The following is a 13,101-nucleotide window of genomic DNA, read 5'->3' on the forward strand; positions in this document are numbered from 1 at the left end:
TCTTCATCGCACAACTTTGACTATGATTTTCACTTAATGTATGCATACAAAATTGCTATCAAGACATATAAAAAAAGAATTGTTTTGTAAGACAAATACGATGATGCTATTGATACCTGTTCAATCCAGAGTTTTGAATTTTTCCCAAAAAAAAGAATTTTGTCCGAAATTCATCGGTTTCGTTTGGGCATGGTATAAGTGTAAACCAGTCAAAAAATTCGGCCTTTTTGAATTTTCAGCCCAGCCCAAGATCCGAAATAGCCCACAGATATCACCCTGTACTGTAAAAACTGCCACCGAGCCTTCCCTAACCCTAAATTTCGTTTTCCCCCATCTCTGTGCGGCGGCTGCTGGGAACCTAGGTCGAGCCAAGGGAGGCAGGGCAGCAGCACCTCCTCCTAGCCTCCTCCTCCAGCGACCCACCACCGCCCAGCATCCTCCTTCTCAAGCACCCCTCCCTGTTCTTCCTTTCTTCTGTTTCCCATGCTGTTTGAGGTGGAGCGCTGCCACATGAGTTGGAGGTTGCCTTGATGCGTATATTCTATTGGAGCGTTAACAATCTCATACTCAAATCTGGTCTATAATGTTTTGATGCATAGATTCTTTTGTATCCTTTCTACATGTATATTTTGATAAAGATTCACCATTACATTTATGTTCTGGTTTATTTCAATTTTGGGCAATTTTGGTCGAATTTGGTTTAAATTTCAAATTTTGGATTATCATTTTCGTCCGAATTTTTTGATTTTTTTTCCCGAAAAACCGGATTTTGCCCAGCCCCGGTAAAATTTGCAAAACAAAATCGAAAACCTTGATTCAATCCATGCATTTTAATATATATTAATGGTAAAAATCGTTCAAAGACCGTGCAAAGACAAGTGCATCTTATATTTTGGGAAGGAGAGAGTAGCAATTAGTACATATTTCCAGCAGTAATCTAGAAAAGTATGAGCTTGCTTGGAGAAAAGGACTGGGAGATAATGACCTCTGCCCAGAAATACTTGTTGCGCAAACGAATGTATCTAGTCGTATTTCAGTGCTAAATACATCCGTGTGAGCGACAAGTATTGCTGGACGGATGGAGTATTGAGCTAGATAGAATTGAATTTCTGTTCAAAATTCGATATTAAAAAAAACAAGAAAATGATAGAAATAATACATATGTTTTCAGTAGTATTCTGGCAAAATCTTAGCTTATTTGGACAAAATGATTACGCGATAATGCCTTTTTCTCTTTAAGATGGCATTTAGTTTTCTCATCGTTAACTTTGAGCCAACCCTTAATTTTCTTACTAAATTCACCAGTCACTAAGGTTGTGCATACAGTGCATGCAGACACACCTGTGCCGTGCAGTGTCCCGCTCAGTGAGCCTGTAGCTCTCTCAGCACAATAATATCGCATGGAGGGGACGAGCGATCCCTATGGTGGCCACAATGGCAGCGAGATCCTGCCGCCCATGCAAGCTGTGGTGGTCGAGGCGCCGCAGCCGGCAGTGGTGCACAAGGTTATGGCGCAGCCGGCGCAAAGCTCAGCGAGCAAGATGAAAGGGAAGGTGAAGGAGACCTTTTTCCCTGACGACCCGTTCCGGAGCTTCAAGGGGCAGCCGCTGCAGAAGAAGTGCCTGATGGCGGTCAAGTACGTGTTCCCCGTCCTGGAGTGGGTGCCCGGCTACTCCTTGTCCCTCTTCAGGTCCGATCTCATCGCCGGCCTCACCATTGCCAGCGTCGCCATCCCTCAGGCATGTGCACGCACTAATGATTCCTAGACAAGATTGATTGTTTGCATATTTACCTACTGCGTAGCGTTTAGCACGTGCATGCAGATGAAATTGCTATAGCCCGTAATAATTTGGAAGCTAACCTGTGCATGCATGTTTAATTATTCTCCACGAACGCCCTTCCTTACCAACTGTGCTGCTCCTACTCTCTTGCATGTGTGCTCTTTGCAGGGTATTAGCTACGCGAAGTTGGCAGACATGCCTCCGCTCACAGGCCTATGTACGTATGCAGATGCTTTTTTTTATGATAATATAATATAATTCTCATTTATATCATAAAGATCATAATACAAGTCATGTAAATACCGACCTAACAAAATTAAAAAGACATCAGAATGCTAGCATTTGCACAAACAAAAATTACAAGCAAGACCGAAAATCCTTTGAGCTTGACACCAACACCTATCACCTGCCTCTCACACCACCACAGCAGACACCAAAGAAGAAAATGACGCACATGCTTTCCCATTCTACAGGCGGTGCCTAGCGTGCGAATTAATAATTGACGTATCCATCATACATGTGTGCAGATTCGAGCTTCGTGCCGCCGCTGGTGTACACGCTGCTGGGGAGCTCCCGTGACCTGGCAGTAGGCCCGACGTCAATCACGTCGCTCATCATGGGGTCCATGCTGCAAAAGGGGGTTTCAGTGAGCCCCTCTGCAGACCCGACGCTGTTCCTGCAGCTCGCCTTAACCTCCACCTTGTTCGCCGGCCTCCTGCAGGCTTCCCTCGGCATCCTCAGGTAACTTGCAATGATCTGATGCATCCAACAACCAATCTGCCTACGTTCATACGAAAGATCGATGCACGGACACATTAATGCATGTGCTGTTGTTGTTCGATGGTGCAGGCTGGGTTTCATCATCGACTTCTTGTCCAAAGCGACGCTGCTAGGGTTCAAGGCGGGCGCGGCGATCATCGTGTCCCTACAGGAGCTCAAGGACCTGCTGGGTATCGTCCACTTCACCGACGAAATGAACCTCGTGACCGTCATGGCCTCCGTCTTTCAGCACACCGACGAGGTCACCCATCCATCCTTCTACCTCTGAACCCCTGCTGCATGCATATATACACGCATATATATACACGGTGCGTGCATGCATGCTTAGCTGATGGTTGATTTCGTGCAGTGGTCGTGGCAGACGATACTGATGGGTGCGTGCTTCCTCGTGCTCCTGCTGTCAGCCAGACATGTGGTACGTACGTGTGGCCGTGCGCTTCCTTTCTTCAATTCAGCTCTTGTACCGTTGATCACTGGCGTCGATCGTCTACTGTCTTGCGCGCAAATGCTGTTTTTGCTCTGCTTTCTTTTTCTAAAATGATGGTAAACCCTCCGGCCTCTGTATTCACACATCCATCTAAATTAAACCAAAATCATTCAAGATGTTACACGAGTGGAGGAAAGAAAGCATAGAACAACCGTTTGATAATTAAAATACATAATATACACATATCCTTTTCACTGGTAGCTATCCGAACCGGTTGAACATAGCATGTGCAATCATCTTGCACCAGCTGCACCTAAAATTCATGGACTAGTGGGAAACTCCAGTTCTCCCGCACATGGATCCCACTCTTAGTTCGAAAAAATAGCATGGAAAGTTTCCTTTCGAAGTATCAACCTGTTCAAAACACATTCATTTTGGCAACTCTAGTTCACCACACTAAAGCACATGCTCCTAGCCAAATCTGAACTTTATGTTTTGGGTGGACCCCAATCAACCAGTTTCCAAACATATTTGTTGTGCTACATGTTGGTGAAGGGACTTTAAAAGCTACATGGATAGTACCCAAAAGGAGGGTGGCAAAAGGGCAAGATAAGAATAAATGATGAATTGTTTCCTAGTGGAACATAAGCAGCACTTCTTGCACCCCCTGCCATCTGTCTTTTGCTAGGTTGTTTCACTAGGACCATACCTTTGTCCATGCACCATATAAAAATCATTATTTTTAGAGACAGTTTAATTGTCCAAATGTATTTCTTGTGGAAAACTGGACCCATTGTCGATGAGGTCTGTGTACATGAACTGAATAGAGAAGACTTGAGACATATGTAACTTCCAATGTAATGGAACACGTCGGGTTCATGCGGTAAGTTGATCCCCTATCAACCTATGGACCAGATGCAACCATGTCGTCCACTTATCCCCAGTAAGCACACTTCAAAACTTGATATTCTGCAGACTCGTTCCTAATGCCGAAGCAACGAAAACGTCTTGTCACTTCACGATATTATATAGGCTCGGGTATTGAAGTCCAAGAGGCTAGTTTATATAGTTCAGCATAAGGCTCGGATATTATAAGGATAGTTCACGATATTATCCCCAGTTCTCCCCTTATGCGGAACTATCACAGAACATTTCATTTTCAGAACCTAAAATTAGAACTATTTTTTTCACCTGTTAATTGTAGCTATGTCCTGCAGCAGTACTTATTCATCTGGCTCTACATGTGAATATACAGAGCATGAGATGGCCAGAGTTCTTCTGGATTTCAGCATGTGCTCCCTTGGTATCTATCATCATATCCACGGTGCTCATTGACCTCTTCAAAGGACAGAACCACAACATAAGCACCGTAAGAAACAACAAAATGAAATAATTGTTCATATATTACAACTGTGTTATGCAACATGATGGAAAACAGGAAGTGTATTCATCTTTTCGCCGCAGATTGGGCATCTCAAATGTGGCCTGAATCACCCGTCATGGGACAAACTACTCTTTGATCCCAAATATCTAGGACTCACCGTGAAGACTGGTCTCGTCACCGGTATCATCTCCCTTACAGTACGCTAATCATCCTATGCATAACCTCAGATTGCATTAGAAATTAGAAAAGTAGTTGAAATTTATTTGTCATAACTTTTGACACTAACAAGCTGACATGTGCCCTAAATTTCACTCTGTCAGGAAGGAGTGGCTGTTGGCAGGACATTCGCTTCAATCAGGGACTACCAGGTGGATGGTAACAAAGAGATGATGGCCATTGGGTTGATGAACATTGTGGGCTCATGTACATCATGCTATGTTACAACAGGTAACCTACATTTTCGGACTAAATGACCTCCAATATTTTCGTGCATTCTTGACAAGGTTCCCAGACTCTGCATCATATGATGCACACAACCATAGGAAGAAAGATTGATTGCTCTCTCTATTCCTATCAGGAGGATTTTCTCGCTCTGCTGTTAATCACAATGCCGGCTGCAAGACCGCCATGTCCAATGTGATCATGGCGCTTACAGTCATGGTCACACTGTTGTTTCTCATGCCATTGTTCGTATACACCCCGAATGTCGTCCTTGGAGCCATCATAATTGTTGCTGTGATTGGCCTGATCGATGTGCCTGCGGCATACCATCTCTGGAAGATGGATAAGATGGATTTCCTCGTGTGTTTGTGTGCATTTATTGGTGTCATCTTCTTCTCAGTCCAACAAGGCCTCGCGATAGCGGTAACCAACAGATATATTACAGAGCTGTATTAATTACTAATTTTTCTGTAGAGGAAGTTCATAGTTGAATTTTTTGTTGTCACTGAAGTTGCCAAATTTGTAGGTTGGTATATCTATATTTAGGGTATTGATGCAAATCACAAGGCCAAGAATGATAATTCAAGGGAACATAAAGGGAACTGATATATACCGAAACGTCCATCAGTATGAGGAGGCTCAGAGAGTTCCTGGATTCTTGATACTAACAGTTGAGGCTCCTATAAACTTCGCAAACACCAACTATTTGAATGAAAGGTAAGAAGAAATTTCAAATTCCATAAAGAGATGTTCACGTTAGGTTGTTGAACAACTTACAATGCAATATTTCATTTGTAGGACTAAAAGATGGTTAGAGGATGAAAGTTTTTCAGGGAATAAACAAACCGAACTCCGCTTCGTAATCTTTGATCTATCAGGTTTGTAACCGCCAACAAAAAAAGTTGTCCACTGCTAAGTTTAGCATCAGACTTCACTAACTGGTGAATGTTACTCCCTCCATTCCAGAATATAGGATGTATTAGTTTTCGTGCAAGCCAAATAATTGTATGCTTAACCAAGACTAGAGAATAAAATATCAACATATGCAACACCTAATATATAAAATATGAAAAATACATTTCATGATGGATCAAATGATATCAATTTAGTATTGTAGATATTGATATATTTTCATAAAAATTTGGTTAAACATGCATATGTTTGACTTTCGAGAAACTAATACACCTTATATTTTGGAATTGACGGAATATGTTTTTGGGGACAAATGGTCCATTTCCGTCTTTCCATATGCACATGCATGCATCCACTAGAGGAAAAAATTTGATGTCATAACAGATTCTCCTCATTTATAAAATTAAATGTTTTGTGGCTTAAACTGTTGGTGGATTCAAAATCTATTTTTTTCACTCAATCCGTTGTGACGAGACCATTGAAACTAGATCTCATGTTAGTATGTTTCAATGACTTTTTCAGCCAAAAGTCACCATGTTGTTTGCCCAGAAATTTCCGGGTCATAACAATGTTTCAACCAGCCTTTTCCCAACATGCACATGCATTAACGCACCAGGGGACAAAAGTTAATGTCATCATGGATTCTTCCCATTTCAAATATTCAAAATGTTCTGTAGCTAGCTCAAACAGTTGCTCCAATTCAAAACTGGTTTTCACTATTAAACTTGTTGTAGTGAGACCTTCAAAATTAGACCTCATGTGGGTATGTTTTGATAACTATACGCAAGTTACCATATTATTTACACCAAAGTTACTTGCATGAAAACCTAAAGTTTTTTTGCTACGTTTCAATGTTTTTGTTAGCTGAAAGTTATCACCCGGTACTACAAGAGTTACCCATAATATTCTTGTGTTGTTACCTCCAAAGATTATGTGGATTGTTCAATTACGAGTAGACGGTTATCGATTCCAAAAAGTGACTCTTCGCCACAAACAACAATGTAACTATATGGCTATTACGCTGGTGAATGCAACCTAACACACTAGAGAAAATGTAGTCGTGGAACCTGATAACCACACTTGTCTCATGTTGGTAACTATAGCATGGATTGGCTATTAGCTACATAACCACTATGCTTAAAACTGTGGCATGGGCAGTCTGGTAACTCTAGCATGAGCAGACTATAACTATGACATGAGAGCGCTAGTAACTATAGTACAAGCAGCGTGGTAACTATAGCATGAGAGATTCCAATAACTTCAGCATGAGTAGTTATGAATCGGTGTAAAAACTTCAGAAAAGACCATGTGAGCTGGTGGAGATGTGAAGAAAAATGGGTGGAACCATGTAAACTAGTAGCAAGATGTGCCGGAGTAATGGTAGAATCATCAGTTTGGTTGCTATTTTTTTGGAGTTCAAACTCATAATAACAAGGTACAAGTATCATGAAGGGCATGTTATGAAACTTCTCAGGTTCCCCAAAATTTCCTAGATTCAACTTCTCGCATGGCTTCTCGCTTCACGTGGCAATTGGAAAGCATCCAATTGCCTCGTAGCTTCTCCAGGTGGCAACTGGAAAGCGTACGACTGCCACGTAGCTTCTCCGAGCGCCATGTTGAGCTGGCAGCCCAACTTTGGGACTACAGGCGCGTTCGTTACCACCTTGGGCTAGCTAAAATCAGCCCATTTCAGGTGGGACGAGGAGGAGCAGGTTCCCGCGGTCGAGGAAGCATAGTGAGTCATGTCTGGCAGTGGCGTTGATGATCTGATCTATGTGAGATAAGGGGAAGAGGTCCTTGGGGCAGGCCTTGTTTAGGTTCTTGATGTCGACGTAGAGCCGCCAGGACTTGTCCTTCTTGGGTACCATGACCAGATTTGCTAGCCACTCAAGATGCTTGATTTCACGGATGAATTCGGCCTCCAATAGCTTTCCCAATTCTTGACCCATAGCCTATCGTTTGGGTTCGAAGAATCGATGCAGGGCCTGTTTAACTGGCTTGAAGCCTTTTATGATGTTCAAGCTGTGCTCTGCCATCCTCCGTGGGATGCCTGGCACATCTGAAGGGTGCCAGGCGAATATGTCCCAGTTTTTGCATAAGAATGCACGCAACGCTTCATCAACTACGGGGTCTAGCTATGCTTCGATGGACGCCGTTTTATTCAGCTCCGTCGGGTGTACTTGAAATTTTACTATCTCGTCAACTGGTTTAAATGACGTGGATTTTGGCCTTTTATTGAGGACCACGTCGTCCCTTTTGACTCTAGTGCGGAGCGTTGTTAATTCTTCAGCCGCGAGGGCTCAGATAGTGCCTCAAGGGCGAGCAATGTGGTCTTATTTTCAGCTCGAAGGGCCATGTTCGGATCGCTGGAGAGCGAGATCATGCCGTTAAGCCCTGGCATTTTGAGTTTCATGTATCCACAATGCGTTACTTCCTGGAACCTTGCAAATGCCTCTCGTCCTAAGAGGGCGTGGTATCCACTATGGAAGTGTGGAATAGCAAGTGTTTGGTTCTGTAGTAGTCGGGAGTACCGAACACTACGTCGAAGGTTATGCGTCCGGAACAATGCGCCTCCCTCCCGGGTATAATTCCTCGGAATGTAGTATGACTGCGCTCGACGCGGGATTTGTTGAGCTACATTTTGTCAATAGTGTCCTCATAAATGAGGTTCTGGACACTGCCCCCATCCATCAGTACTTTAGTTATCCTGAAGCCCTCAATTATGGGATCAAGGACTAGTGCGGCGGGCACGTGGGTGGGGCGGGACCTTGGCTCGTCCTTCTGATCGAAGGTGATAGGCGTGTTCGCCCATGGCCGTGTGGCTATCACCTGTTAGACTTGGCCGAGCTCTCAAAGAACCCTTTTCCTTTGATTGTTTGAAGAGAATGTTTCATAAACTGTCAGGATGTTGTTGTCATGGGGTGAGGTTGTTGATCGTCTATTAGGGTGTGTGAGACCAAGGATATTTTCACCACTTTTGGCCACCTAGCTCACCACCCAACAAGTTCCAAGCCCGTGGGTTGGGTTTGCATTAAGCAGGGCTGAGTGTATAGGGCATGGTTTATCCAGCAATTCGTCCAGGACCGTTATGGGTTTATTTTTTTTGTCAGGCTCGTGCTCGGGTGACCATCTCGCATATGCTCGCTTTGCCTGGGGTTTCCTGTACTGCGGGGCAGGGACTGACTCCTTGCTCATATGCTGCAACCTCCAGGTGCTTTCCATGGCGCAATATTTGCGTACCATGTCCGATAGTTCGGCGAAGTTTTGCACGTGGAGATGGGTGAGGGCATTCAATATCCCTGCATCATCGTAGTTGAACCGAAAAGCTTCAATTATTTCTTCATCACATCAGTTTGTTATCTTATTGTTGACCAGGAGAAATCTCGCCTAGTAATGATGGACCGCTTCTTCGGGCTGCTGCTTGACGCACGTCAAGTCCCATACGTCCAGACTTCCCGCATCTGGACAATATTCAGCATGGGAGGTGGGTGGGAGAATTTTTAGCATTCCCGTCTGCTGTGAGTCCGGAGCGTCGGCAGCGGCGAACCGTGCCTGGGCCATGTCCAGATCGGATCGCATAGTGTTTGGGCGAACGCTTGTATGTGGTTGGGCCGACTCGAAGTCGGATCCTGTATCCCAGGCCGAGTCCCCACTCTTCTCTTGACGGGTGTCTATCTCCGGGCTAGAGACCCGGGTATATACTGTCTTCAACTTCGGAGATCGCGATCCCTCTACCCTTTTATTGATGGTAGCGACGAGGTGGGTGATCGGCGGGATGCGGATCTCTTTGTTGTCATGTTTAAGTCCGATCTGGTTATAGGTCGTAGGCCTGCTGACGGAGATTCCCATAGCGAGGAATCGATCCAACATGTTGTTTACCGAAGAGACTCCCGTCGGGGCCACGCCTCCTGGATAATCGGCGGGATGTTCTTCGGATACTTCGATGGGATCTGGCTTTAAGGCCAATCCAGGGAGGTGTCCACTGAATTCGAGGTCAAGGCGTCGGGCTCGGCGGGTTCTTCCGCAGGGGTAGCGGATTCTACAGGAGCAAGGCTTTCCTGAGGGCCAGCGCTGGACTCTAAGTTCCGGTGGCCGGCTTCATGTTCGGAGGTGAGGTTCTCAACCTGGTACAAACAGCTGGTGAGGTTGGCGCGTAAGGTAATGCTCCCGAACATGAAGATCTAGCCCGAGACGAAGATGTCCCTGGCGCTGGCGGGGTTTCCAAGGAATGGTTGGGCCATCGATCCTTTGGCAATCCGCAACAGAACTCTTAATGAAAGCACGAATGTCGATGTCAAAACCGGCGGATCACGGGTAGGGGGTCCCGAGTTGTGGATCTAGGGTAAATGGGGAACAAAGGACGAAGGACACGGTGTTTACCCAGGTTCGGGCCCTCTCTAAGAGCTAAACCCCAACATCCTGCTTGATTGTATTTTATGTGTATGATATGGTTATAGAGTCGATTTACCTCGAGATCAGGCGAGCTAAAACCCTAGGTTCAGGGGGTATTGGATGTTGCTCTAGCCCTAAAGACTAACGCCCTTTGGTTTATATAGGCACCAGTAGGGTTAGGGTTACATACGATCGGTTACAATAAACAAAAGATCATGCTAAATCTTGACTTGGAGGGCACACCACGGCTCCAAAGATTTTCTATCCAGCCAGAAATCCGCGCTCTAGCTTGGCTCCATAGTGTCCCATCAGTCCAGCCCATGAGAAATGGCCCGGCGGCCCGGGGACCGCTTAATCCAAGGCTAGCTCACAGGGGTCGAATCATTTTCTTTGGCGGTGGCATTATGGCCTTAAACAAGTCCAACTCCAGATTCCGCAAGTAAGTAATGAATGAATGAATGAATTTAGATGGTATATAAACATCTCCCCATGAAGGGAAGGTGCTATAGTATCTAACTAAGAAAAAAAGTAGGTTGTGAAATGATAGGAAATATGCCATGCAGAAAATCAAGGAAATATTTCCTGGATTTTCGGATGACCCGGCTTATCTTTGCAGTTATCCTTATTTAGCAGAATCTAGTGAGTGTTCCGTTAGAAGGAAAGAGAGCTATTCATTATAGAATTGATCCAGACAACCCAACCTAAGACACCTATTGCGCTTGGAATCATTCGCTTAAAAAATTGCACTACAACCAAAGATGGCTTCTGGAATTTTATTGTCCTGGAGGTGACACATTCGGGCTGGTTCCTCGCTGAGAATTTGTGAAGTTTGGAGTTGGAGGAAATCAGAACACGCCAATAGTGTTGTGTGTGACATAAAAAAGAAATGTGTGTTGTGTGTAATCAAAACAGTGTGCTGCTCAAATGGCTGGTGTGTTGGAATTAACATGGAGTGCTTGGGTTTGATTCCCATCCACCGCGTAATCGTTTGGCTTTATAACATGGACTTGGGAGAGAACGCACTGAAGCTAGCGATTGTCAGCATGCCAAGAAGAAAAAAGAAAGATCATAGGAGATGGGCCTGAGCTAGAGATCGATGTGAGAACCTAGGCCAGGTTTGGCGATGTGGCTAGCGAAGCATGGGAAAAAAAAGAAACACATGGGAGCAACTAGTTGACGAGCGCTCTTACGGGAGACTCGCAACGATCAACGCCACTTGGCGCACTCTCAGCCATCCGTCACGTGTCGCACTCTGGATGCTTCCTCCAGATTTTTTTCTGCACGCGTTTGTGGCTTTTTAAATGTTTTTTTGGGTTTTTTCGACGTGTCGATTTTCCACCGGTCTTCCTTAACTTTTGCATGAAAAAACACGTTTCCTTTCTTTTTCTTTCGTGAGAGTCACGGTTTTGCTTTCATGAGAGGCACGGTATTGCTTTCGCGAGTCACAGCCGTGCCTCTCGGAAACGAAAAAAAACGTGTTTTATGTTTTTTTCATCCGTGAGAGGCACGTTTTGCTTTCATGAGAGGCACGGTTGTGCTTTCGGGACAATCACGGCCGTGTCTCTCGAAAAAGAACACCTTTTCTGTTTTTTTCTTCCGCGAGAGGCATGGTTATGCTTTCGGGAGAGGCATGGCCATGCCTCTCGAAAACGGAAAAGAATGTGTTTTCTGTTTTTTTTCTTTCGCGAGAGGCACAGTTTTGGTTCCGCGAGAAGCATGGTTGTGCTTTCGCGAGAGGCACGGCCATGCCTCCTCGAAAACGAAAAAAAACATGTTTTCTCTTCTTTTTATTCCTTCCGCCGGAGGCACGGTTTTGATTTCGTGAGAAGCACGGTCGTGATTTCACGAGAAGCACGGGCGTGCCTCTTCCGCAAAGGGAAAAAACCAGTGGTCCCGGTTCAGTTTTTTCGTCCGGTTTTTTTCATGAAAAAAAGTTCGTCAAAACCTATCAACATGAGATCTAGTTTTGAAGATCTCGGCGCGAGGAATCCGATGATGAAAACGGTTCTAGATTTGGATGAACGGTTTAAGAGATAAAACATTTTGAATAAACAGATCTGTGAAAAAAGGAAAACTACCAGGTTACGACAAATGGCGCACATGCAGCGCGTCACTTGTCGCACCCTAAGGGTGGGAGTGATCTTTGCAATGAGTACTTCTCAATTAGTGATTTCAGAAACAGACATCCACGTTCTATCACTATTTTTGGACCATTCGCCGAATACTTTTCTCGTATTACTTAACTCATACTCATAAACCATATGTATGTACTTGAGTGTTGGATGCGTGTTAGAAATTTAGTATTTTCAGTAGCATCTTCACTAACACATCTTTTTTTTTTGTCTCTTCAGCTGTCCCTGCAATTGATACAAGTGGCATAGCGTTCCTCATTGACCTAAAGAAACCAACAGAGAAACTTGGCCTAGAGGTAAATTTATGTATGTATGTGTGTATATATATACTGAATTTTCTTGTTCATAAGCTGCCAATTTTAGTTACATGGAAAATTAACATTTTATTTCCTCTGCCTGTGCAGCTTGTACTTGTGAATCCAACAGGAGAAGTCATGGAGAAAATACAACGAGCGAACACCACACACAACCATTTCAGGCCAGATTGTCTCTATTTGACCATCGGGGAAGCAATTGCGTCGCTTTCTGAAGAGGCCAATATGGCAATACCATAGAGTAGTTTGCCGAATTATTATTTTGATCATTTGGTTGCACTGCTAAATTTTCATAGCCTTCTCATCCATGAAAGTGCCTGAAACAAAGCGCTTTACAACTTTGCCATTATCATTTCCTGGAACTTAGCTTTTGGGCTAATATCAGAGCAATAGAAAGAGATGGACATATTAGAAAGATTCATTTAGACGTTATAGGTTTTGTATTTAACCTTCCTTCTACTTCCTCTGTTTCTAAATATAATACTTTTTAGAGATCTCAATACGAAATACATACGTATGTACATATGCATGTTTTAGA

At 44.2% G+C, this 13,101-nt stretch overlaps 1 protein-coding gene across 1 annotated transcript; it reads left to right on the forward strand.

Moving 5' to 3' along the window:
- The first annotated feature begins 1,400 nt into the window (after nt 1–1,400).
- On the forward strand, nt 1,401–12,803 carry LOC125524492 (probable sulfate transporter 3.3). Its single transcript, XM_048689539.1, has 13 exons — nt 1,401–1,739; nt 1,950–1,998; nt 2,309–2,522; nt 2,631–2,802; nt 2,911–2,976; nt 4,244–4,357; nt 4,453–4,569; nt 4,693–4,819; nt 4,950–5,236; nt 5,340–5,530; nt 5,612–5,691; nt 12,469–12,545; nt 12,654–12,803. The coding sequence occupies exons 1-13, from the start codon at nt 1,401–1,403 to the stop codon at nt 12,801–12,803; spliced, it is 1,983 nt and encodes a 660-aa protein (XP_048545496.1).
- The last annotated feature ends 298 nt before the right edge of the window (nt 12,804–13,101 follow it).

The sequence above is a fragment of the Triticum urartu genome, chromosome 7, assembly GCF_003073215.2.
Source record: "Triticum urartu cultivar G1812 chromosome 7, Tu2.1, whole genome shotgun sequence".
Classification (NCBI taxonomy): domain Eukaryota; kingdom Viridiplantae; phylum Streptophyta; class Magnoliopsida; order Poales; family Poaceae; genus Triticum; species Triticum urartu.